The 27,281-nt window shown below is 45.9% G+C and overlaps 1 protein-coding gene across 1 annotated transcript; it reads right to left on the reverse strand.

Annotated features, from left to right (window-relative positions):
- Nucleotides 1-1,439: 1,439 nt before the first annotated feature.
- Nucleotides 1,440-27,125, reverse strand: SKP2 (S-phase kinase associated protein 2). Its single transcript, XM_044295050.1, has 10 exons — nt 27,082-27,125; nt 16,600-16,859; nt 15,972-16,083; nt 13,204-13,347; nt 11,315-11,449; nt 10,328-10,426; nt 8,076-8,203; nt 6,973-7,024; nt 4,195-4,299; nt 1,440-2,408 (listed from the first exon to the last, which is right to left on the reverse strand). The coding sequence occupies exons 1-10, from the start codon at nt 27,087-27,089 to the stop codon at nt 2,198-2,200; spliced, it is 1,254 nt and encodes a 417-aa protein (XP_044150985.1). The 5' UTR covers nt 27,090-27,125; the 3' UTR covers nt 1,440-2,197.
- Nucleotides 27,126-27,281: the final 156 nt, after the last annotated feature.

A 27,281-nucleotide genomic window follows, 5' to 3' on the forward strand; every position in this document is an offset into this window, starting at 1 on the left:
TGCCGACTCCCCCCATGGCACGTGGTGTGTCAGCATGCATGGTTATGGTGGAGTTGTGAGAAATGGCATATGTGTAGAAGACCGCACCCTCATACGTATAGCGGCGTTCATTTTACAGAGCATTGTCCCTGTCAGGAGCAGAGAGATTAGGGGTATGTTCACACCTGATAATGATAAAATCTTAAAAGCATTTTTATAAAATAATCCATTGCAGAAATCTGAGGCAGACACGCTGCTGCAGATGTGCTATGGATTTAGGCAAGGATTAAAGGGGTTATCCAATTTCTCAAACAGCCCCCCATGTGTCAGACCCTTCCGAGGGAATATACGTACCCCGCTCCCCTTATGGTCCACGCACCGCCGCTGCTGCATCTCCCTGTACACTGATGAAAACATCCAGGGGAGGGGAGCTGTTTGAGAAATTGGATAGCCCCTTTAATGCTGTTGTCATTTGATGGGGCTGATCCAGAGCACGATGCACGTTCCTCACTGCATTGGGTATGAAATATCCCATTCACTTGCACTGGATGTGGAAACTAAGTGCAATCGATGGGGATTCATGTGTGTGAACACTGCCTCACCTGAAGTGGTGGCTTCACAAGAAAATCTAACACTGCTGCTGATGTAGTACAGGCCAAGCTCCTAGAAAACACACAAGGATCACCACATCGTACAGATGCGACGTCCCCTGCAGAGGTGGTGGGGTATCTACAGCTCCTTCACACGCTTTTTCAGCATTGTAAATGCTCCATGAAGTTAAAGCATTTTTCATCTATATTTCTTTTAACAAGTATTTTTTGTGGCTTTTTTGTTCAAGCAAGGCTATGGACAACAGGGCAATTTTTTCATACCTGATTTTGGGCTAAATATTTTTTTTTCAGTTTCCCTTTATTAAAAAAAAATTCTGTAGATTTTGTGATGCATGCGGTTAAAATCAGTCTATTTGCAGACCGTCCCATTCTGATCTCCTGACCTCACAAACACTCATTAATGCTAAACTCAAACTGATAAGAATATGGCTTAAATGACTGTTTATGAGGTCAGGAAATCAGAGATAAGGCTTCACATGAGCCATCAGCTGACAGAACTCAGGAGGGACAGTCTGCAAACAGATAGATTTTTGACTCCATGCATCACAAAAAAAAAAAAAAACATTGAAAATGTTCAATAAGGCTACTTTCACACTTGCGGCAGAGTGATCCAGCAAGCAATTCCATCGCCAGAACTGCCTGCCGGATCCGGCAATCTGCATGCAAACGGACAGCATTTGTAGACGGATCAGTCTTAGAAATGCATTGCAAGAACGGATCCGTCTATCCGGATGTCATCTGAAAAAAAGCCCTGGTGTCCATAGCCTTTAAATTAAACTATCTATATATATATATATATATATATATATATATATATATATATATATATATGTGTGTGTCTCTCTCTTATCACTTACTTTAAAAAATGATAGGTCCCCTTTAAAGGGACACTTCCATCAAAAAAGATTATTATTACATATTAATAACCTATATGTGAAAATTCCACGTTAAAAAAATGGGTGGATGGTTTTCTGGACATAATTCTATTTCCTGTCCTGGCTCGTTAACTACCTATTGGTCAGACCAAAGAGATACCCCCTCCGCCTGTAGTGACTCCATTACAGCATCATACATTACACTAATCAATGCAATGCTCTTTCGTGGCCATCTTTAACAAGGTCTATCAAGAAAACAACAGAATTAATTGCACTGTTATCCTAAATTCTATACCTACTACTATACTAGTAGATAACATATTTCCTTTACAGCAGCAGTAAACTGACAATGGATTACCTATCTAGGTGGTCTTGACTCCAGCACAAGGACAAGATTTTGTAATTGATTTTCAATGGCAATAAAAAGAAAAAAAGCAGAAAATTCAAAATGAGAAAAAGAATAGTTTTCTCTGAATATTACATTTAAAAAAATACTCCTTTCTGATGGAAGTGTCCCTTTAAGATAACATAGTAGCTATGCTGGTCAGTGATCACCTAAGTATACAGGTATATCTAGCAGTATAGAGGAAAATGTCCACACGAGGGGCACAGAACCTGCAGCATAAACATTACCATCAATGCTTGGATGCTGCATCACAGGTAATTAATTCGGTCCCTTATGGTCATTGCAAAATTCAAGTTAGCGGATTTCTAGTGCGGTGGCCGCTCTCGTTACGAGTCTGTGCGATTCAGTGACAACTTGCACTTTATGCCCCATATGCTGCGATTCTTCTTGCCGCCTGTGGTCGGCCTGGCGATGGTGCTGAAGTAAGAGCCGTTTATCTTTATATGTGGGAGCGACTCTTTTAACACCTGTAAAGAATTGTCCGTCACTATGCCAAACACACTGACTGTCTTCAGATGCTGGAGTTTTCCTAGATCACTAAAAAAACAAAAACAAAAAAACACATTCTTTAGAAGTCACAGCTTTAGACGACATCCGCCATATTTTCAGACTTCTTTTTTGTCATTTCCTTATGAACCATTCTAACTGTTTTCACTTCATTAGCCGCAGCTTGTACGACATATGTGGAAACTAAATTTAAGCACATACATCGGAGATCAGACCCAGTCCAGTGTTACAGGTCGGTGGTATGACTTGTGAGAGAACCCGGCACTGTGCCCAGCCTCTAAATAAGAGCATTGTGCAACAAATACAGAAAAGGAACAATGTACGGGACATTATTTGATAATCCAACATCCTTAGGCCCATCAAGATGCAGGATTATCAGACTATTAGAACTACTGACAACTCATGCATGAATCTCGGTGGTCAGGCAGTCGGATTCTATGATGGCAGGCGGGTGGTTTGCCAAGGCTGCATTCTTTAATGAAACCATGGAGCTCAGGGCAATGCTCATGGTATTGATAACTAGAGTTGAGCGAATTGAGCGTCAGTTCATAGATCCAAAGTCAATTCGTTCAAGCACTTTGTTTTAATGCTGTACGGAGACCTGTGTCTGTACAGCATTAAAATGTATGAGCTCTGTGGAGGCAAAATTCGTTTCAGCTAAAGTCGCGCAAGACTTCTGTGAATGAATTCGGTAATCACTTCTGTGTCTTTAAAACTATTTTAAAATAGCAACCGAAGTGGGGTATGGTACTAAGGTACCAGCCGGTGCCAAACCCGACTTCGGATCCCGAAAAAGATGCAGAAATGAACACCAAATTCATTCACCGAAGTCTTGCGTGACTTCGGCTGGAACGAATTTTTCCTACGCTAATCCAATACATTTTGATGCTGTACAGAGACTACATTAAAATCTATGATCCGAAGCTCGATTCACCGAAGCATATTGTAAACATTAAGCATTTACATGTATATTCTGCCATTGACAAGCTAGTGATGCCAGTGCTCCCAGGTACCCCTTAGACTTTGTGGCTTTATGGGCATAACATATAAATATACATACCAGTCAGCTTAAAAAGGTTGTCTAACGAGACATATTTCTCCCTTATCCACAGGATAGGAGAGGGGAGAAGTATCTGATAGATGCCCCTAACATAAATAAATAAATGGAGAGGCAGGTCTCACTTGCGCTGCTCCATTCATTCTCTATTGGACTGCCGGAGATAGCAGAATACAGCGTTCACCTATCTCTGGAAGTCCCACAGAGTTAAACGAGGCGGCAGCAGGCGTGCACAACTGCTGCTTCATTCAAGTGGGAGAACACAGGGCCCTGATAGACTTATCCCAGCCGTCGGAAACCTACCCCCACCCCCCACTTATCCGCCTCCTGTGGATAAAGGAAAAAGTGTGCTTTGCTTTATCATACCAATTAAGCCATATATCAGGGATGGCCAACCTGTGGCTCTCCAGCTGTTGCAAAACTACAACTCCCAGCATGCCCAGACAGCCTACAGCTATCAGCCTACAGCAGGGCATGGTGGGAATTGTAGTTTTACAACAGCTGGAGAGCCCCAGGTTGGCCAGCCCTGCCATATATAATGAACCCAGTATAAAGCTGTAAGTCTGACTTTCCATTCACCCATCCGACATAACAGTGGAAAAAGGCAGGATTACTTTGTCCACTGCTATATTTATAGAAATGTCCTGACCACTGAGATTGATATACTGTGGAATGCTACAGTAAAACTTTATTTCACTATAACAACATTGTCTGGTATAATTTGGGGTTAAATACTGACACTTAGAGGTGAATACTTACAGCAAAGAAGCAGGGGTGATCTGATAGCAGCGACTGAGACCGAGGTGTTGGAGCTGGAGCTGATGAAATGCTGGGAAGCAGTCGGCGGTGAGCATCACACTGTCACTGTGGACAGAAAACATCATTAGTCACATCCCTCCTGCTGTACAAAACTTCACAGAGGCGACACCATGCATTTTTTATGGGGTTTCCCAGGCATTAGATATTGATGGCCTATGCTCAGAATAGGTCATCAATATCAGACTGGAGGCTGTCCGACACTAGGCACTTCCATAATCAGTTGCTTGGAGGAGCCGCCGGCGCCAGGAATTATGTAGTAGACTGAAGGCTCCAGCCAGTGTCGTTTCTGGTATACTGCAGCTCATGAATGGGAGTGGAGCTGCAGTACCCCAACACTACACGGCAGGCAGAACCTTATGCTTACAGCTCTCTCCACTGTATAGTCTCTGGTGCCGAGCCCTAGTGACAGACGGGTACAGAGGGTGAGAGAACCATGCAATCTGACAATCTACAAGGAACAGAGAGACAGTAGTCGAGGGCGGAAGCTGCTGAACAGATCTATTCCTAAAGAACAACATCTAGCCAAACATCTATTCTTGAGCACATTGCTGGACAGAACGCAGGACAATGGCAGCCAACACACTCATAGGGATTGTCCAGCAGGATAAAACTTTTTAGAAATGGGGCATAATGGGTAAAAAAAAATAAACTAAGCATGATACACCTAACTGATCCCCTAACTGCTGTCATTCAGAGTCCCTAATGGTTTTTGCTGCCTAGTCCCTAGTAGTTAATTTTATACTACCGGACAAAGCATTTAAAAATTATACTAATTTTGATCAATGCAAATGAAATTTCATGAAATCATTATGCAAGCGATGTATTATAGGTTTGTGCTCTTGCAGAATTTCATTAAAGGGGTTATCCCAAGATTAACGTAAGATATGAAAATCAGACATCACAAAGTACATGACAATCTATTTCTAATAAAGCTAGAACCAGCCCTGTACCTCACATGGATCCAGAGAGCTCTGGAGGCGTGTCCCCATCACAGCTCTGGAGGCGTGTCCCCATCACAGCTCTGGAGGCGTGTCCCCATCACAGCTCTGGAGGCGTGTCCCCATCACAGCTCTGGAGGCGTGTCCCCATCACAGCTCTGGAGGCGTGTCCCCATCACAGCTCTGGAGGCGTGTCCCCATCACAGCTCTGGAGGCGTGTCCCCATCACAGCTCTGGAGGCGTGTCCCCATCACAGCTCTGGAGGCGTGTCCCCATCACAGCTCTGGAGGCGTGTCCCCATCACAGCTCTGGAGGCGTGTCCCCATCACAGCTCTGGAGGCGTGTCCCCATCACAGCTCTGGAGGCGTGTCCCCATCACAGCTCTGGAGGCGTGTCCCCATCACAGCTCTGGAGGCGTGTCCCCATCACAGCTCTGGAGGCGTGTCCCCATCACAGCTCTGGAGGCGTGTCCCCATCACAGCTCTGGAGGCGTGTCCCCATCACAGCTCTGGAGGCGTGGCCCCATCACAGCTCTGGAGGCGTGGCCCCATCACAGCTCTGGAGGCGTGGCCCCATCACAGCTCTGGAGGCGTGGCCCCATCACAGCTCTGGAGGCGTGGCCCCATCACAGCTCTGGAGGCGTGGCCCAGCTCTCCCCATCACAGCTCTGGAGGCGTGTCCCCATCACAGCTCTGGAGGCGTGGCCCAGCTCTCCCCATCACAGCTCTGGAGGCGTGTCCCAGCTCTGGAGGCGTGGCCCAGCTCTCCCCATCACAGCTCTGGAGGCGTGGCCCAGCTCTCCCCATCACAGCTCTGGAGGCGTGGCCCAGCTCTCCCCATCACAGCTCTGGAGGCGTGGCCCAGCTCTCCCCATCACAGCTCTGGAGGAGTGTCCCAGCTCTCCCTATCACAGCTCTGGAGGCGTGTCCCAGCTCTCCCTATCACAGCTCTGGAGGCGTGTCCCAGCTCTCCCTATCACAGCTCTGGAGGCGTGTCCCAGCTCTCCCTATCACAGCTCTGGAGGCGTGTCCCAGCTCTCCCTATCACAGCTCTGGAGGCGTGTCCCAGCTCTCCCTATCACAGCTCTGGAGGCGTGTCCCAGCTCTCCCTATCACAGCTCTGGAGGCGTGTCCCAGCTCTCCCTATCACAGCTCTGGAGGCGTGTCCCAGCTCTCCCTATCACAGCTCTGGAGGCGTGTCCCAGCTCTCCCTATCACAGCTCTGGAGGCGTGTCCCAGCTCTCCCCATCACAGCTCTGGAAGCGTGTCCCAGCTCTCCCTATTCCAGCTCTGGAGGCGTGTCCCAGCTCTCCCCATCACAGCTCTGGAGGCAGTTGATGGAACTGAGCATGTGCGGCCATCTCAGTGAGCGGGACAAAAAAAAAATAAGAGAAAGAACAAACAGCAGGTGGCGCTAGACAAACAAATTTTATTGAATAACTCAGTGGCCATGCTCATTTTTTAAATTACATGCAATTACAGAAGTATTCAGATCCAGGTGCTGGTAGAATATTTTTCGTTGGACAACCCCTTTAAGTTATTCCCATTCACACAAAGCTTCACCTACAGTTTCAGAACAAAATGTGGTTTTAAGGAACTGCTGCATACTAGTCGTGGGTGTTTTAAACCATGGAAAACACATGGAAAAAAATGTCCGTTTTGTTTTAGATCCGGTACCAAACCTGAAGTTTTGGTAATATATTATGATAGTGACAACAGTGCTTGCATTAAAATTTGAGGGCCTTAAAAGTGGCAATACTTTTACAAAATGCAATTCTTACCTTAAATCTAGGTTGATTAGATCGGGACTTCTCTGAACTAAAATCTCTACATCTGAAAAAGAAATACACTGGCATCATGAAATGTCCCAGCATCTTTACAGGAAACTTTGTATGGAGCAGAAGACAATAAGGCAGGTTTAAAGGGAACCTGTCACCTAGAAAATGCATATTAAACCACCAGCCTGTAGCATGATTATAAAGGGGTCTGTCTTTTCTGTGCAATGCAGCAAAAGTCTGAAAAAAGACTTTTAATCTACTGTCCGCGCTATGTAAACTATAGTCTTGAAGTCAAGGGGGCAGTGGCCTTCTCGCCTTAAGTTAAGTGGGTCCCGCCCCCTTTCCCTCCCCTTAGCGTTTGATAGGATTTCCTTCACTACTGGATGCTTGAATGTAGTCTTGCGCGTGCGCTGTGCCCTGCAATGCCGGCGCCTGTGCACTGTTCCCCTCCGCTGTGAGGTAGTTTTCAAACGCTCAATGCTCAGGCACTCGCACATGAGAGAGTGCGTGAGACTACATTCAAGCACCCGGCAGTGAAGGAATTGGACATCCTATCAAAGGCTAAAGGGGAGAAAAAGGGGACGGGGCGCGCTTGACTTCAGGTGAGATTACACAGAAAAGACACAGACACCTTTATAATCATGCTACAATAAAGTTCTGCTGGCGGTTTAATATGCATTTTCTAGGTGACAGGTTTACTTTTTTTTAAATGTGCCAAAAGTCTGCGCCACAATTACTAAGTGTTTAAGATGCTTTTTGTGCCTTGTTCAACAAGGAAAGGGGTGTAGCTTAAGATTCATGAATCTGCACCAATACTGGGCTAACCCAGGCATGCTCAACCTGCAGCCCTCCAGCTGTTGCAAAACTACAACTCCCAGCATTTCCAGACAGTCTACAACAGGGCATGGTGGGAGTTGTAGTTTTACAACAGCTGGAGGGCCACAGGTTGAGCATCCCTGGGCTAACCAACAGGAGGTGTAAAATTAGACAAAAGTGCTTACAATCTACAAAGGAAGAAGAGGGTGAGCCACAATGATAAATCTGGCAAATTTTTAGACCGCCTGGTCTAAATTTTAGGACTGAATGCGCCACACAATTACACCCACCAACTATCTCTAGGTTCTGTCGGTATCCACTGAAATTCAACTCTGTTAAACTTCTAGGGAAGTTCTCCACTGCATTCTTCACATGGTCCGCTGTGAAATCACACCAAGACAAGTTCAATTCGTCGAGGCTGCGAGACAGAAGAGGTTACATGCTGCATGGTTAAAATGGTCACCAGTCATGGCAGTAAGCTAAAAAAAAACGATTCACTGAGTGCCTGTGCGTAGCCTGCACTAGGGTTGTCACGATACCAAAACTTTGATTAAATTTCGATACCATAAAAATGTATTGCGATACTAGATACCATGTGAAAAAAATAAGACACCAAAAAAGCTGCGTGCATTCCGGAATTTATGGAACGTCCGGCCCATAATAAAACAGTCCTATCTAATTTTTGGGGGGGACAAGGTGACTAAAAAATTGCGAATCAAAGGTTTTTATTTTTTTCTGTTACGGCGTTCACCGCATAGGAGATATTTTTAAATATTTTAATAGTTCACACTTTTTCGGACGTGGCGATATGTAATCTATATATATATATATATATATATTTTTATTGTTTATATATTTTATATGTAAAACTGGGAAAGGGGGCAATTTAAACTTAGTATTTTGGTGTGTTTTTTTTTTTTACCTTTTACTTACTAAATATTAGGACCCTTAGGGGCTAGATAGAACCTGAGATCTTTTAATCCCATATAGATCTCTATTAGGGTGAATAGGACTTTACACTGTCCCTGCTGCCCTGTGCACACAACAGCAGGGATGTTACCATGGCAGCCGGGGCTTCATTAGCATCCTGGCTGCCATGGTAACCGATCAAAACCCCGCGATTACACTGCTGGGGCTCTGATCAGAACTGCCACTGCACCACCAATGAGGAGGAGGGAAGGGGACCCTGTGGCCACTGCCACCAATAAAAAAAACACAAGGGGGGGGGGGGGCTTTGGCCACTGCGCCACCAATGATTATAATAGTTAAAATACTGGGGGGGCACACTGCACCACCAATGATTATGCTTTATAATACTGGGGTTGGGGGCGCGCTCTGGGCCACCAATGAATATAATTAACACATTAAGTGTAGGCAGCGTGTGCCAGCAGTGGTATCACATACCTAGCACCCGCCCTCTATAACATAGCGCTGCAATCCTTGGCAATTAACCTCTGCGGGGATCGCAGCACCCTGTCAGAGGACGGATGCCGGGTATGTGATACCGCCTCCGGCACCCGCTGCCTACACTTAAATTCATGTGTTAATTATACTCATTGGTGGCGCAGTGGTCAAAGCCCCTCCTACGCAGTACTAAACTCCCACTGGTGGCACAGGGGGAGGGAGGGACTCCCTCCTTCTCCACTGTGCTGCTGAGGAGAACATGGCACAAGCTAAGAGCGGCGCGTGCCATGTTCTCTAACAGATAATAGCAGCTCAGCCTAGTATCGTTGAATAGTAAGACCCGGCATCATATCGATCCAGGTCTAAAAGTATCAATTGGGTATCGAAACTTCGATACCCGATGCAACTCTAGCCTGCATAGGAGGAATTTTGCTTCGTCTCAGCCTCCTACTGGCAGAGTGTAGATCCATGATGTCCCCCAGTAAAATACAAAAAAAAAGTCATGGATTATTTTCACTGACGGCCTGATCTTATGTCATACTATGGATATCTCTATTCTTCCTGAAAGGCTCTGTTCACACTTTGCACTATGTTATTCTGACATTTTTTGTGGAAAGAATATCATAGTCTACAATTATTCACTCTCACTGTGAATTCACACATTTACAGCAGGATTAACAAAGGTTATGACAATGCAGAAGCTCCAGAATTATTTGATGGGGAAGGGGAATACAACAATGTATGTGCAAAGTAAATTAAAAATGTTGCTCATCCTGATTCACTTTTACAGCTTTTATCTATGGTTATTTTATATTGATTTATAGTGAAATATTATTGACCAGTAAATATTTTTGTTTACTAGGAAAATTGCAGCCGGCGCACTGACCTTTGTAAAGCAGTTCCCTAGTAGAAGCGTAGGTCTGTATTTTTAACTTGTACAAAGACTATGCACAGCTCCGCTGCCTGTTCCCAGCTTCATGCACGGTAGACCTTCTGACAAAGATAAGCAGTGCCGTCTATGACAACTACTTCATCAGAGTGAGGCATGATATAAATCCAAGCGGCAGTCCAGCTGCTTATTGTATAAAATCTCGGCAGGATACTTTAGCAACATTTAACATCTTATTTGAAGTCTTACCTAGTGCAGCTTTTTAACATTTGCCTGAGAGATTCTGGAGAAAATCCTGAGCAGCCACCAAGGTTTAATCGTTCCAGATCTGAATTCTGAGCAATGGCACTGGAAAGAACATGTGAACACTGATCAGTAAATTATTTTTTATTACATTTTTTTTTTACAAATTCCTGCACCTGGGGTACTTTCACACTAGCATTTTTCTTTTCCGGTATTGAGTTCCGTCCTAGGGGCTCAAAACCGGAAAATAACTGATTCGTTTTATCCCCATGCATTCTGAATGGAGAGAAATCCGTTCAGGATGCATCAGGATGTCTTCAGTTCAGTCACTGAACAGCGTTTTGGACGGAGGAAATAGGGCAGCATGCTGCAGTATTATCTCCGTCCAAAATTCCGGATCAGTTGCATTGAAATGTATTAGTGACGGATCCGGCATTAAAAATGCTGCAATGCCGGATCCGTCCTTCCGGTCTGCGCATGCGCAGGCTGGTAAAAATTTGAAAAAAATATATAACGGATCAGTCTACAAATGCTGTCCGTTTGCATGCAGATTGCCGGATCCGGCAGGCAGTTCCGGCGACGGGACTTTTTGCCGGATCACTCTGCCGCAAGTGTGAAAGTAGCCTTATGAACATCTATGGTTAAAGGGGTTGTCCAGGACTTTTTATACTGATTGCCTGCAGCGGGATTACTGAAGGGTAATTCAGAGGAGAAATTTTAGGAGAGACTCTGTTCCATACACTTGAATGGAGATATTCCTGCAGCAAGTGCATCCAGGTTTACAAACCCCAATCAGACGTATGGACCTTAGGACCTTGCATGACTATGGAATTTTAACTGTCTGAACTCCTTTATATGCATCACTTTATTGGATGATGATGCTATTATTATTTCCTTATTACAAGCCGACATTTATTTCCATAAAATATTTTAAACATTTTGAGCTTATGTTCAAGAAGGAAAAATCTTGATAATGGTGGACACGTCTCTTACCACATGATGGTATCAGAAAGTTCCATCCCTTCCAGGCTCAGGTTGCACAGGTTGTGGCAGCGGGAGATGATGGTCTGCAGGATGTCTGTGCTTACTGTACAATTAGAGAAGTCTGCATGCTGAAGGCGCAGAGGTCTGGAAGAAGATTGCTATGTCTTTAAATGTTTCCAACAATGCAGAGAGACTGATACGGGTAATTAACCAATTACAATGTGGTCAGGACCGTGTTCACGAAAGCCAGATTCTACTAGATCCGGTAAAACCATTCCCAATTGGTATATTTTTGTATTTAAAAAATGTGATTTGATTTTTTTGGGCCTTGTATTTTATGTACACTAATTAAAAGCTATGTTTTAAATATTGCCTTTCCCAGTAGAAGCATGCTCTTGGTTATATATTCAATTTGACTCCCTGACCATCAAATGTATACCACCACCTACTGTTATTTAGAGTTCAAAATGACAGGCCTATTCCATTCAAGGGTTGGGGCAAGTCGGAGGGGAGATCACATGACCACCAGACATCACATTTTGACGCAACTGTAAACACTGCACCGTTCTGATCACGTGAAAATTAGGCAGAAGGGGGGGGGGGGGGGGGTGTTGGGCACAGACATAATTGGAAAAAGCGTAGATGGTAGTTTATTGTGTAATATGGAAAAATATAGGGGGTCATTTATGACCAGATATACGCCACTTTTACACCATCTGTGACTTTTTTCTTCCCCTCTCTTGCCAGGTCTAAAAAAAAAACACAAAAACGGCTGTGGCGTTGACGGAGCAGGGGATGGGCTGGCATGCCCATCTTATTCATAATTTTCTACGCCTGGTTTAGGCATATAAAATGGTCTAAATCTAATTTACATTTAGAATTGGCGCTGGATGCTGGATCCACTGTCAGCTATAGGGCTTAAGACCAGCGTCTAAAACGTCGGTCTTAATAAATCTGCCCCACAGTGCTCTATCTTTTTAGCTGACAACCCCTTTAAATGGATATATCCGATATTTCCTGAATGATCATTTAAAATTCTGTCTTCCTTTAGTTTCAGACTTCCAGAATTTTAACATCATCAGGTTTGTTTTGGACAGGCTGCAGGAAAACATCTCTGCATTTCCACAGCCATACTGTCCAGACAGCCCTGGGGTCTTTTATAGGTCAAAGAGGTGAGGGGGTAGAATTAATTCTGATCATGCCACGTTCACTCTTGGTGGCACAGATCAAAGGGTCGAATGGTCAAGATTGGAGGCTCCTCAGATGCTAGCCATTTGAGCAGGAGTCAGTAGACAGCCCCTGCTCCATGGAGACCCAGGATACCCATTAAGGACTTATTCTACACATCGGTGGTTTCTAAGGCAGGGATCAGCAACCTTCGTCACGCCAGCTGCTGTGAAACTACAACTCCCAGCCTTCACACTTACTCAGCTGTTATTGTAACTCCCATAGGGGTGAAAGGATGATTCTAGGAGTTGTAGTTTCAGAACAGCTGGAGTGCCAGAGGTCGTGCAGCCAGGGATACAAACACTTCCACACGGGGATGCCTGGGGTCCCCAGGAAGGTAAATGGATCCAAAGGATGAAGAGGATGATCCCGCGGCGCAAAGAACCAGCCTTAGTTATCAAACAGGAGACAGATTTATTCTTTGTAGCAGATGGTACAACGCGTTTCGGGGTGTTAGAACCCCTTCTTCAGGTACAGACTGTACCTGAAGAAGGGGTTCTAACACCTCGAAACGCGCTGTATGATCTGCTACAAAGAATAAATCTGTCTCCTGTTTGATAATTAAGGCTGGTTCTTTGCGCCGCGGGATCATCCTCTGCATCTGGTGACAGATGTGGCAAACTCTGGGAAAGGATTTTTATCATTAAAATGTTTGTGAAGTTGTCTCTCACCTGACTTGTTTAAATAATGGTTCTCCAATGCAAGACCTCGGACAGCGAAGGGCAATTAGACCTAGTGGTAGCAACTTTCCCAAAACTCCGCTTTGCAGATGTTTTCCGGTGAGATCCACACTATGCCATAATGATTCATCGCACCTAAAAGAAAAATGATTTCATCAAGGCAGCCAATAGCAGGCTGCGACGGGAGTCGGTGAACCGAACCCGAGTTCGGGAAATGTTTTTTTTACAGTGCAAATTAAATTTATGAAGTTATTACTCGAAATCTCGAGACACTTCGCAAAGTAATAACTTCAGCTCATCGGAGCCAATACATTCTAATACTGTACGGAGCTCCTGCACCGTACAGTTTCGGAACAAAGTTTTATGCAAATCAACTTTGGATGTTTTATCCAAAGTCGATTTGCTCATCCCTAATGATATATACCGTATTTTCTGCTTTATAAGAGGCAATCCCCCCCCAAAATTGTGGGAAAAAGTCAAGGAGTCTTATAAAGAGAATGTGCCAAAGATTGCAGAAGATGAGTGGGGCAGGCGGCAGCAAGCTGTATTGCAGGATAGGCGGCTGCGCCAGTGAGGTATACTGTAGTGCTGGGCGGTAGTGAGGTATCCTGCAGCCGGGGTCCATTCCAGAGAAGGAGAGCCGTTCTCCTTCCCCCCTGCACTGCTGATTGGTGTAAGCACAGATCCCTTATAACATTTTTTAGCACTCCTTTTGGTTCAAAATTGTTTTTTCTTATTTTTCTCGGTCTTATCATCAGGTGTCATTTAAAGCGAAAAATACGGTATATATTTTTAAATATAGCTAGTGACATGGAAAAATAAAAAAACATAAATTCAAAAAAAAAATACAAAAATTCTGTTTAACATAACTTCAACAGGGGAATTCCTGTTGGTGAAACGCATTGTATGAGTGAGGGACACTGGTATGGTAGATATACTTTTGGGTTTACATATGGTCTTTAGTTCTAGTCTTATTGTTGGACAATTGTTAAGACTTTTTGTACTTTAGTAGTAGGCAGGTGTTATGATATTACTATCTGGTGTTCGCCTTCTTCAATGTGTATATAAGGCCTCATGCACACGGCCGTAGCCCGGGTCCGCAATCCGGAGCTGCGGTGCGGAACGGAGGCACTGAACCCCACAGGAGCACTCTGTAGCACATGTTCTATTTTTTTTTGCGTTGCGGACAGATCATGGTAGGGATCGACCGATATTGATTTTTTAGGGCCGATAGCCGACAATTTATACCGATATTCTGGGAATTTTCATTTTTGAAAAACAATAAATAAATTCCTACACAAATCTGCTGAAAATGAATGTTTATTGTTAATGTGTAGTTTTTTTTTTTTTGTAAATCTTTCTTTTTCCTTTATACTTAATATTTTGGTGTTTTATTTTTATTTTTTTGTTTGTTTTTTTTGCGCCACCAATTCATAAACAGGAGGCGGGAGCTAGCTACAGAATCACATAGACTGCTCCCGACCTCTATAAGCGGTAGCTGCGATCCGTGGCACCTGAGGGGTTAACTACCGCAGATCGCAGCTACAGCTCATAGAGGTCGGGAGCCGTCTATGTGATTCTGCAGCCAGCTCCCGCCTCCTGTTCAATTTGAATAAATGAGAGATTTCTCTTCATTGGTGGCGCAGTGGCCATAACCCCTCCCCTTCTGTTGTACTCCCTCCTCTCATTGGCGGCATCGGCAGCAGCAGCACAGGGGGAGGGAGACACTGCTTCCTTCTCCCCTGTGCTGCTGAGGGAACACAGAGCGCTGACAGCAGCGCGATCTGTGTTCCCCATAAGTTATCGGAATATCGGCAAAATAGATGCAGATACCGATAGCGGTCAAAATCCTGAATATCGGCCAAACCGATAATCGGTCGATCCCTAGATCGTGGACCCATTCAATGGGTCTCAATCCGCCCCAGCCGCCGCACGGATGTTGCCCGTGCATTGGGGACCGCAAACTGCCGTGTGCATGAGGCCTAACAGTGACTAGCCGTGTCCAGTGGTCCCTCACTTATTTGTTTCACCAGTGTTTTGTGGACTCTTTTCTGTGTTTTTAATATGATGATAAAATAAAGAATTTATTGTCTTATGGTAATTTTGGATTATAAATGATTTTTGGGTACACATACTTTCTTTTTAGTTTGATGTATGTGGCACTTATAGATCGGGTAATATTGGTATTTTTATAAAAATGTGCTTTAGACAATGCTCCATTTTCCTTTAAATGGGTTGGCCTATCTCAGACACTGATCACATACGGCTGCCATCTACATCATAAAAGTGCACTATATCTCCAGAATGGAGCCCCCAAAGTGAAGAAGAGCACACTGCGCATGTGTGGCCTGCTCTCCATTCACTGCCATGCACAGCGTGTGTTCCTTCATATTGGGTGGTTGGGGTCCATTAGGAGGTGGTCCCGGAGGGGACCTGCACCAATCTGACACTGATGGCAAACCCCAGCAATATGTCATCAATAGTTGAGATGGGAATAACACCTTTAAATTAAACATAATGAATTAAGTGAGTTGTCCCTCCCCTGCTTACAATCAATTTACATTGCAGGGGATATGAAGCATTACACAAGGCATACAGAAGCCAGAGAGTCGGCCATGAAATGCCTGGGTGCTGGGTCGTCTAGAGCGAGAGCAGCTTTTTGTAAAGACTCTTCAGACCAAAGACAACCCATTTCAAGAGGGGTCATATGTACAAGGACTCAGGCCTTACATTCTTATCTGCACATTTTATGGACTTACGAAAGCCTGTTCCATCGTTTGCACACTCCGGATGCTCTCAGGAGGTCAGTTAAATGTAAATAAGAGAAGATGCCCAAAAGTAGCTCATCAGGGAGCGAGTCCCAGGATATCCCTGTTGGGTAAAGAAAAAAAGATGGTCAAAGAATCTGCACAAGCAGCAATAATCAAATAACACATCAGTAGTGTTGAGCGAACTTGTGTTTTAAGTTCGGCGTCTAAAGTTCGGCTTCGGGTTATCGAAGAATCGCGTTATGGATTCTAAATTCCGTTATGGTCCGTGGTAGCTGAATCCATAACGGGATTCTTCGCTAACCCGAACTTTAGACACCGAACTTAAAACACAAGTTCACTCAACACTACACATCAGCAGTGAAGAAAAACACCATGAGCCAGGTACCCAATAGGTACAAAAATTTGCTGTTGGTGCCTCGCTTTTTTGGTTGCTCTTGGAGTGGCAAACTGGATCCTACAGTCGAGAGCAATGCTTCACAACCTGTGGCTGTTGTGAAACTACAACTCCTAGCAGCCCCTGTTATGAGCTCCATGTTGGGGAGCCATGGTCTACAGTGCTGTAATGTGTCCACCCGGCTGTAAGAAATAAATTACATCAGTATCTATAGGTAGCTACCTGGCTGAGATATCCTGGATGACCTGGGACGTCGGGCAATGAAAAATCCATCATCTTTCCCCTTCTGTTTCTGCCTCTTTTGTGGAGGGGTCATCTGCATCATTTGGTTCTGAGGAGTGTTTTCCGTGTCCTGGGGGTCTTTGTCCATTGGGGTCACTCCCATTCCGCAAAGCAGATCTGAACTTTTCTTTGAATCCCATGACCACAAATTGAGCTTTGATGAATTCAAAGTCGAAGCAGAAACCTCCTGAAGATGTTTCCTATAGGAGCAACAACACATTTAGGACAGGTTCCCCAATACAGTCTAACCTTACGTCGCTATACAGCAGACTGCAGTCCGAACCCGGACCCCTGCATGTCCTCAGGAAGCAGATAGAGTGAAGTTGAGAACCATCAGCTCCCTGCTTCCTCACCGCCCTGCTGCCCATAGTCCAGCCGAAGCAGGAACAATGCAAAACCATCATTGCGCCTGCAGGGCCTCTAGGTGTAACTGTGACGCCCCCGTTGTTCCTAGAGGCTAATTAGAATATAATAAAACATAATTTTTTCTCAGCAATGCGGACACATATGAAACACGGGACTAACACAGATGTCTTCAGCTGCCAAGGGCACATGTAACAGGTCAGCCGGTGTCATAGGTACAAAACTGCTGACAGATGCCCTTCAGGGGAGGGCTACACATGACATTTGCTAGGAGCGTGAACGCGCTGATGTAGCAACCCACACACTGCCGCAACGCAGACACGTTCACTTTCATTACGAAGCATTGTTACATGTCATGCATGCAAAAAGGGACAATTCAGGTGGCAGTAACATCGGCATATTTTAATAATAGGTAAAACAGGGGCTCATCCTCTTAGATATGGAAATAGGGGTGCAGTGCCTACGGCACACCCACTGCTGTACAGACTAAAAGTTAATAATGATAAAATGAGTGGCAGGCACTATACACCCCGGGGTTGTAGGGGCAAAACCATCAGATGAATTTAAAAATAACCATTTATTCTAGAACATGATACGAAATAAAAATAGAATAGATATTATGAAACATATGGGGGATTCAGCCCGCACAACCCCTAGCAGGTGCAGATTGCTATGGCGAAATACAGATACAAACGCAAAAACACAAAATGCAATCACACTCTGCAACCAGCACTCTGCCCTGCCTTTATGTACACCAATGCCTTATTCAACATCCAGCATAAAGGCAGGGCAGAGTGCTGGTTGTAGAGTGCGATTGCATTTTGTGTTTTTGCGTTTGTATCTGTATTTCGCCATAGCAATCTGCACCTGCTAGGGGTTGTGCGGGCTGAATCCCCCATATTTTTTCTTTGTAGTATATATTGGAGGCGTGGCGATCTCCAAGCAGTCATGCACACCTGACCAGTTAGTATGCCCTGGAGGCTGGTTTTAAAGCCAGTATAAAACTGAGTCTGCTTATATAGCACCTACCAGTAGCCATTAGGCTCCAGGAGAAGTATATAGTGGGCTCAGCATGCATGTTGGTACTTGCATCCCTGGATCCGATGAAAGCTGTAATGGCACCGGACGGGGTTAAAAGCAGAGTGTGCTTGGCGTGCATGCTGTACCTGCGCTCCCTGGACTTTGTGTGGCTGTCATGGCCGATAAAAGGTAGGAACTAGTGTTAGGGACCACTCATTAAGGCGACCTTGACGTGGTGAGTGGCTTATTACGCTTTGGCCAAAATGTACACCAATGCCTCATTCAACATCCAGCATACAGGCAGGGCAGAGTGCTGGTTGCAGAGTGCGATTGCATTTTGTGTTTTTGCGTTTATATTATGGAACATGATTATAGAAAACGATAATAAAATAGTGAAATCGTTAAAAAACAATGGATATACAATTAATATGGGTACACCTTAAATACTGTCATATATATGCCCTAATTAATCTATTTATGCACTGAAATGGATTAAATATATCATCAAAATAGAAAACCATAAAAATACAAAAATATATAAAAAATACTTGATTCCAAGTTGAATTGGAGTGAAATAGTTCGTGAAGACGGAAACATAAATTCAGGAGTTGACGGCCATCACAAAACAGCTGCTATTTTATGTAAAGACGTCTTCTGGATTTGTAGACGTAAATTGGCGCCCCCTGATACAATGTATCGGCACCGTTTTATCTAATGAATTGGATTAGATTGCAGGGGAACAAATGTTCATTCAATAGTCAAGCTTAGGCTACTTTGACACTTGCGGGGCAGAGTGATCCGGCAAGCAGTTCCGTCGCTGAAACTGCCTGCCGGCAAAAGGTATGCCAACTGATGGCATTAGCAAGAATACCGTATTTTTCGCCCCATAAGACGCACTTTTTCTTCCCCCAAAACGGGGGAGAAATGCCCCTGCGTCTTATGGGGCGAATGCTTGCCGTTTTACATCGCAAGCTGCGATGTAGATGCGAGCGGGGACTCGGGGAGGGACTGGGAGGAGGAGCTGGGGCCGGCAATAGCGGCGGGGCGGTGCAGTCAGTGTAGTATCCCCGCCGCTCCGGTATAGTAATATAAGATGTCATATTCATTTATTGGTTATTAAACATGCCCCCTCAGTCGTATTACTACCTTATATCCTAATCGCATCTGTAGAATTCATGCAGGCCGGACGGGCAGCAGCAAGTCTTGTCATGTGCCTGCGCCGCCTACTTTCTGAATGAAGCAGGCGGCGCAGGCAAGTGACGTCACTGAGGGACGCGCCGGCCGCCCGCCTGGCCTGCCTGAATTCTACAGAAGCGATTAGGATGTAAGGTAGTAATAGGACTGAGGGGGCATGTTTAATAACCAATAAATGAATATAACATCTTATCATTGTATACTGGCGGCGGCGCCAGGGGGGGGCGGCTGCGATCTGTGGATGGCACAGTTATGGGCTGGGGGGGTCTGTGGATGTCACTGTTATGGGCCGGGGGGGGGGGTCTGTGGATGTCACTGTTATGGGCTGGGGGGGTCTGTGGATGGCACATATATAACAGTGCCAGCCACAGATCCCCCCCCCCCCCCCCTGTAACAGTGCCAGCCACAGATCCCCCTGTAACAGTGTCCGTCATCCACAGATCCCCCCCCATAACAGTGTCCGTCATCCACAGATCCCCCCCATAACAGTGTCCGTCATCCACAGATCCCCCCCCATAACAGTGTCCGTCATCCACAGATCCCCCCCATAACAGTGTCCGTCATCCACAGATCCCCCCCCATAACAGTGTCCGTCATCCACAGATCCCCCCCCATAACAGTGTCCCTCATCCACAGATCCCCCCATAACAGTGTCCCTCATCCACAGATCCCCCCCATAACAGTGTCCCTCATCCACAGATCCCCCCCATAACAGTGTCCCTCATCCACAGATCCCCCCCATAACAGTGTCCGTCATCCACAGATCCCCCCATAACAGTGTCCGTCATCCACAGATCCCCCCCATAACAGTGTCAGTCATCCACAGATCCCCAGTAATAGTGCTATCCACAGACCACCATTAGTTCCAAACCCACCAAACACACAGCACACCTTTTTGGTTAAAAATATATTTTTTCTTATTTTCCTCCCCAAAAACCCAGGTGCGTCTTATGGGCCGGTGCGTCTTATAGGGCGAAAAATACGGTAATCAGGATCCTGATCAGTCTTAAAAATGCCTGATCAGTCTTAAAAATGCATTGAAATGCCGGATCCGTCTTTCCGGTGTCATCCGGCATTTATTTATTTTTACCTTTTTTTCGGTTTTAGTCGGCACTAATACATTCCTATGGAAAAAGCTGCCGACATTCAGGCAAGTCTTCAGTTTTTTTCGCCAGAGATAAAACCATAGCATGCTACGGTTTTATCTTTTGCCTGATCAGTCAAAATGACTGAACTGAAGACATCCTGAACGGATTACTCTCCATTCAGAATGCATGGGGATATACCTGGATCAGTTATTATCCAGCATTGAGCCCTTTTGATGGAACTCAGTGAAAAGAAAAACGCTAGTGTGAAAGTACCCTAAGGCTGGGTTCACATCTGAGCGTTCCGAAAGGAGCGCTCTGTATGCGCGATTGTACCGGCGTTTACAATCGCGCATACGGAGACAAGCGAACGCCCATTGTCGCGCGTTCCCGAATGTCTATGTACGGGAACGCGCGACAAAACGCCCCAAAGACGCTCATGTACTTTTTTGAGCGTAGGGCGTTTTACAGCGCGATCGTACGCGCTGTAAAACGCCCAGGTGTGAACGATTCCCATAGGGAATCATTGGTTTCTCCTTGTTGAGCGTTTTACAGCGCGTAGGAACGTGCTGTAAAACGCTCAGGTGTGAACCCAGTGTAAATAGTAAAGGGAGGCGTTCGGTCATTCGGCTGTTAAGTAAAATGTTGCCAATTGTAACACACTAGTGCGTGTAATTACATTAGGCTACTTTCACACTTGCGGCAGAGAGATCCGGCAAGCAGTTCCGTCGCCGGAACTGCCTGCCGGATCAGGCAAAATGTATGCTAACTGATGGCATTAGTAAGGCCTCATGCACACGACCGTTGTGTGCATCCGTGGCCGTTGTTCCGTTTTTTTTCGCGGACCCATTGACTTTCAATGGGTCCGTGGAAAAATCGGAAAACGCACCGTTTTGCAGCCGAGGCCGTGATCCGTGTATCCTGTCCGTCAAAAAAATATGACCTGTCCTATTTTTTTGACGGACAACGGTTCACGGACCCATTCAAGTCAATGGGTCCGTGAAAGAACACGGATGCACACAAGATTGGCATCCGTGTCCGTGATCCGTGGCCGTAGGTTGCTTTCATACCGACGGATCCGAAGATCCGTCTGCATTAAAGCTTTTTCAGATCTAAGTTTTCACTTCGTGAAAACTCATATCCGACAGTATATTCTAACACAGAGGCGTTCCCATGGTGATGGGGACGCTTCTAGTTAGAATACACTACAAACTTTGTACAAGACTGCCCCCTGCTGCCTGGCAGCACCCGATCTCTTACAGGGGGATATGATAGCACAATTAACCCCTTCAGGTGCGGCACCTGAAGGGGTTAATTGTACTATCATATCCCCCTGTAAGAGATCAGGGCTGCCAGGCAGCAGACCCCCCCCCCCAGTTTGAATATCGTTGGTGGCACAGTGTGCGCCCCCCATCGGGCACCCCTTCCTCCCTCTAGTGTAATAAATCGTTGGTGGCACAGTGTGCGCCCCCCATCGGGCCCCCCCTTCCTCCCTCTAGTGTAATAAATCGTTGGTGGCACAGTGTGCGCCCCCCATCGGCCCCCCCTTCCTCCCTCTATTGTTATAAATCGTTGGTGGCACAGTGTGCGCCCCCCATCGGCCCCCCTCCCTCTATAGCAGTAACAACATTGGTGGCAGTGTGCGGCCTCCCATCTCCCCCCCCCCCCATCATTAGTGGCAGCGTAGTTCCGATCGGAGTCCCAGTTTAATCGCTGGGGCTCCGATCGGTAACCATGGCAACCAGGAAGCTACTGCAGCCCTGGTTGCCATGGTTACTTAGCAATAGTACGATAGTAGAAGATTCATACTTACCTGCTTGCTGCTGCGATGTCTGTGACCAGCCGGGAGCTCCTCCTACTGGTAAGTGACAGGTCTGTGCGGCGCATTGCTAAAGAACTGTCACTTACCAGTAGGAGGAGCTCCCGGCCGGTCACAGACATCGCAGCAGCAAGCAGGTAACTATGAATCTTCTACTATTGTACTATTGCTAAGTAACCATGGCAACCAGGACTGCAGTAGCGTCCTGGTTGCCATGGTTACCGATCGGAGCCCCAGCGATTAAACTGGGACTCCGATCGGAACTCCGCTGCCACCAATGATGGGGGGGGGGAGGCCGCACACTGGCCACCAATGTTGTTACTGCTATAGAGGGAGGGGGGCCGATGGGGGGCGCACACTGTGCCACCAACGATTTATTACACTAGAGGGAGGAAGGGGGGGCCCGATGGGGGGCGCACACTGTGCCACCAACGATTTATTACACTAGAGGGAGGAAGGGGGGCCCGATGGGGGGCGCACACTGTGCCACCAACGATATTCAAACTGGGGAGGGGGGGGGTCTGCCCCCTGCTGCCTGGCAGCCCTGATCTCTTACAGGGGGATATGATAGTACAATTAACCCCTTCAGGTGCCGCACCTGAAGGGGTTAATTGTGCTATCATATCCCCCTGTAAGAGATCGGGTGCTGCCAGGCAGCAGGGGGCAGTCTTGTACAAAGTTTGTAGTGTATTCTAACTAGAAGCGTCCCCATCACCATGGGAACGCCTCTGTGTTAGAATATACTGTCGGATCTGAGTTTTTACGATGTAGCTCATATCCGACAGTATATTCTAACATAGAGGCGTTCCCATGGTGATGGGGACGCTTCAAGTTAAAATATACCATCGGATTGGAGAAAACTACAATCCGATGGTATAAAAGAACTCCAGACTTTACATTGAAAGTCAATGGCACCATATTGTGTCAACGTCAAACGGATCCGTTTGGCTCCGCACGGCCAGGCCGACACCAAAACGACTTTTTTTTCATGTCCGTGGATCCTCCAAAAATCAAGGAAGACCCACGGACGAAAAAACGGTCACGGATCTACGGACCCCGTTTTTGCGGACCGTGAAAATAAACTGTCGTGTGCATGAGGCCTAAGACTGATCAGTCTTAAAAATGCCTGATCAGTCGAAAAAATGCATTGAAATGTCGGATCCGCCTTTCCGGTGTCATCCGGAAAAACGGATCCGGCATTTATTTTTTTCACCTTTTTTTCAGTCTGCGCATGCGCATAACGGAACGACGGATCCGGCACTAATACATCCCTATGGGAAAAAATGCCGGATCCGGCGTTCAGGCAAGTGTTCAGTTTTTTTGGCCGGAGATAAAACCGTAGCATGCTGCGGTTTTCTCTTTTGCCTGATCAGTCAAAACGACTGAACTGAAGACATCCTGATGCAAACTGAACGGATTACTCTCCATTCAGAATGCATGGGGATAAAACTGATCAGTTCTTTTCCAGTATAGAGCCCCTGTGACGGAACTCTATGCCGGAAAAGAAAAACGCAAGTGTGAAAGTACCCTTACCATCCCAGAAGAGTTACGCCGTAAGGCCTCATGCACATGGTGTGTTTTGCAGTACGCAAATCGGGAATCCGCAAAACACAGATGGCGCCAGTGAGCGTTAAGCAATTTGCGGAACGGCACGGACAGCCTTTAATATAACTGCCTATTCTTGTCCGCAAAGCGCAGAAAAGAATAGGACATGTTTTATTTTTTTTTGAGGGGCCACGGAACGGAGCAACGGATGCAGAAAGCACACGGAGTGCTGTCCGCATCTTTTGCGGATCCATTGAAGTGAATGGGTCCGCATCCGAGCCACCAAAACTGCGGCTTGGATTCGGAGCAAAACAACAGCCGTGTGCATGAGGCCTAATACCAATATGCCGGATCCGGTGACGGAACTGCATGCTGGAATCCTCTGCCGCAAGTTTGAAAGTAGCCTAAGGCCTCTTTCACACTAACGTTTTTTGTTTCTGTTTTGCGGGCCGTTTTTTGCGTTCTGTAAAAGGTCCGTATACGGAACCATTCATTTCAATGGTTCCGCAAAAAAAACGGAATGTACTCCGTATGCATTCCGTTTCCGTATTTCCGTTCCATTGAAAGATAGAACATGTCCTATTATTGCCCACAAATCACGTTCCGTGGCTCCATTCAAGTCAATGGGTCCGTAAAAAAAAAAAGGAACACATACGGAAATGCATCTGTATGTCTTCCGTATCCGTTCCGTTTTTTCTGAACCATCTATTGAGAATGTTATGCCCAGCCCAATTTTTTCTATGTAATTAATGTATACTGTATATGCCATACGGAAAAAATGAAACAAAAAAACGGAACAACGGATCCGTGAAAAACAGACCGCAAAACACTGAAATAGCTATATGGTAGTGTGAAAGTGGCCTTTGACTGAACTACCGCCCATATTAAGCTTGACTACTGAATGAACGTTTGTCTCCCCTCCCCCCACAATCTAATCCAATTCATTAGATAAAACGGTGCCGATACATTGTATCAGGGGGCGCTGACATATGTCTACAAACCCAGATGTCTTTACATAAAATAGCAGCTGTTTTCTGATGGCCGTCAACTCCTGAATTTATGTTTCCGTCTTCACGAACTATCACTACAATTCAACTTAGAATCAAGTATTTTTATGGTTTTCTATTTTGATGATCTATTTAATCCATTTCAGTGCATAAATAGATTAATTAGGGTGTATATATATATATATATATATATATACATACACATACATACATATATACATACACACACACAGTATGTAAGGAGGTGTACCCATATTAATTGTATATCCATTGTTTTTAACTATTTTATCGCTTTCTATGATCATGTTCCATAATATCTATTTTTATTTTGTATCATGTTCTAGAATAAATTGTTATTTATAAATGTATCTGATGGTTTTGCCCCTACAACCCCGGGGTGTATAGTGCCTGCCACTCATTTTATCATGGGCATATTTTAGGCTGCGGTTTCTGACCCAATGGCAGGTATAAAGGGGTCGTCCCACCTCTGTCTGATGTCAGATAGGCAGGAGCCCAGTCGTCCGCCATCACACACACACATGCTGGAGATATCTGAGTGCTTTTAGGCCTCCTGCACACGACCGTTTAACGTATTTTTCTGCGGTCCCATTGACCGCAGAAAAATGGGTCCGTGGAAAAATCGGAAACTGCACCGTTTGGTAGCCGCATTCGTGATCCGTGTTTCCTGGCAGTGAAAAAAATAGGACCTGTCCTATTTTTTTCACGGACCCATTCAAGTCAATGGGTCCGTGAAAAATCACGGATGCACACAAGATTGTCATCCGCGTCCGTGATCCGTGTCCGTTTTTTCCTATCATTTCAATGGCAAACTTAACTTAGATTTTTTTTTTCATTTTTCATGTCCGTGGATCCTCCAAAAATCACGGAAGAAAAAACGGGCACGGATCACGGTACAACGGAACCCCGTTTTGCGGGACGTTAAAAAACACTGTCGTGTGCAGGAGGCCTTACTCTGCTATCTCCGGCAGAACCCACAGCTGTCGGCAGTCAGACTTCCCCACCAATCAGACACTAAGCCCGTGGATAGGGGATGTGTTTGCCACCCGGCGGGGACCACCCAATTATTGACCGAAACTTAAGAGTGCAACACAATCCTACAATGCTGTAGGTTCAGATCACGAAACGCCGGTCTGGTCAGGAATTGTGACAGTAACATGGATGCTGAAACGCGTCCACCTTGTGCCTGTCTGAATGAGGCTAAAGTCGTCAAGTCAAAGGGTGTACACCCTACCGCCCACCGCGGACACACAATATGTACGTTTTATGTGTTTGTGACTTCAAGAAATAAAACAGTTGCGTTTACCATATTTTCCACGTTTCGGTGCAATTTATTTTTCTGTTATTTATCTTTTGGTCTCTAATTGACGTCAGGTTCTGTCCTGCAGCTCTGTGTATACCACCCTGTCATCTAAAAGGGCATCCCCGAGCGCAGAGTACACCGCCCCCCCAAAATCTGGGTCACCTCCTGGCACTGCCATCTTTCCCTGACTGAAACGGGATGTTCTTTAGTATTAACCCCTTAGTGATCACCCACACGCCTGAAAGCGCTGAGCCAGGCAGTTTACCACTTAGATGCCACTGTCAATAGTGACCACAGCATTGGAGTGGTTTAGAGGTTCCCAAGAACAAGATTTTGTGGTGCCGGTGCCCAATGATGGCCCCAGGCCTGCCTGTAGAGTATGCCTAGCAGGCTGTGCCTCTCTGTCGCAGCCTACTGGTGACTAACAGTATAATACACTGTACCGAATAAGCAATACAGTGTATTATAGAACCAATCAAAAGATTACCTGTTAAAAACCCTTAGTGGGTCTAGTTAAAGAGGTTATCCAACCGCAAAATTGCCCCCCCCCCCAATGACCGAGCCCCTCACACAGACCTCGGTCCCCCGCAGCCGCCGCATTGCTCCTGATCCCCACAGCATCTCCCCATCACTTGGAACGCTCATATTTGGTATGGCTGTGATCACACCGACCCAAAATTATCGATGCTGAAAAATTAACGCCGCAAAACTTAACGTAAAAACCCCTCGGCGGTACTGAGATAATAAACCAGTAAGTTCTGTGACCCTAAAGTGGTGCCATTAAAACTACAACTTGTCCCACAAAGAACGAGCCCTCAGGACTGCATGGACAGAGGAATAATAAAGTTATGGCTTTTGAAAGGCGACGAGTGAAGAAAAAAAAATGGCTTGGTCACTAAAGGGTTAAGCCATTCATGGGGGAGACGCTGCCACACGGCTGTGAAAAGCGGGCAAGTCGATATACACATGATAGGCGCTGTAGTCCTAGTAGAGCGCCACAACCCCCACTATCCACAAGGCTCCGCCACCTCCCGTGTTAACCCCCGCTGTCTCCGCCGCTCCATTTACCTCATCATGACGAGCGCGTCCGACCGGCTCCTTATTATACGAACTTCCCGCGTTCCCTCTCGGTACGTAGCGGCGCGCTGACGTCACCGAGCGCCCCATTGCGCACGCGCAGGGTGGTCATCGCCTCCCTGGGAGTTGAAACAAACACGTCACGTGCCCCTTCCCTCCTGGAGTGATGGTTTCCAAGGAAAGGTGCCCCT

Source organism: Bufo gargarizans, chromosome 5 (assembly GCF_014858855.1).
Source record: "Bufo gargarizans isolate SCDJY-AF-19 chromosome 5, ASM1485885v1, whole genome shotgun sequence".
In the NCBI taxonomy this organism is placed as follows: Eukaryota; Metazoa; Chordata; class Amphibia; order Anura; family Bufonidae; genus Bufo; species Bufo gargarizans.

Coding starts and splice junctions, on each gene's coding strand:
- SKP2 (XM_044295050.1), bottom strand. Junction 8,204..10,327: donor ATGTTAAAAAGCTGCACTAG/GTAAGACTTCAA, acceptor TCTGTCTCGCAG/CCTCGACGAATTGAACTTGT. Junction 2,409..4,194: donor ATCACCCCTGCTTCTTTGCT/GTAAGTATTCAC, acceptor TTGTTTTTTTAG/TGATCTAGGAAAACTCCAGC.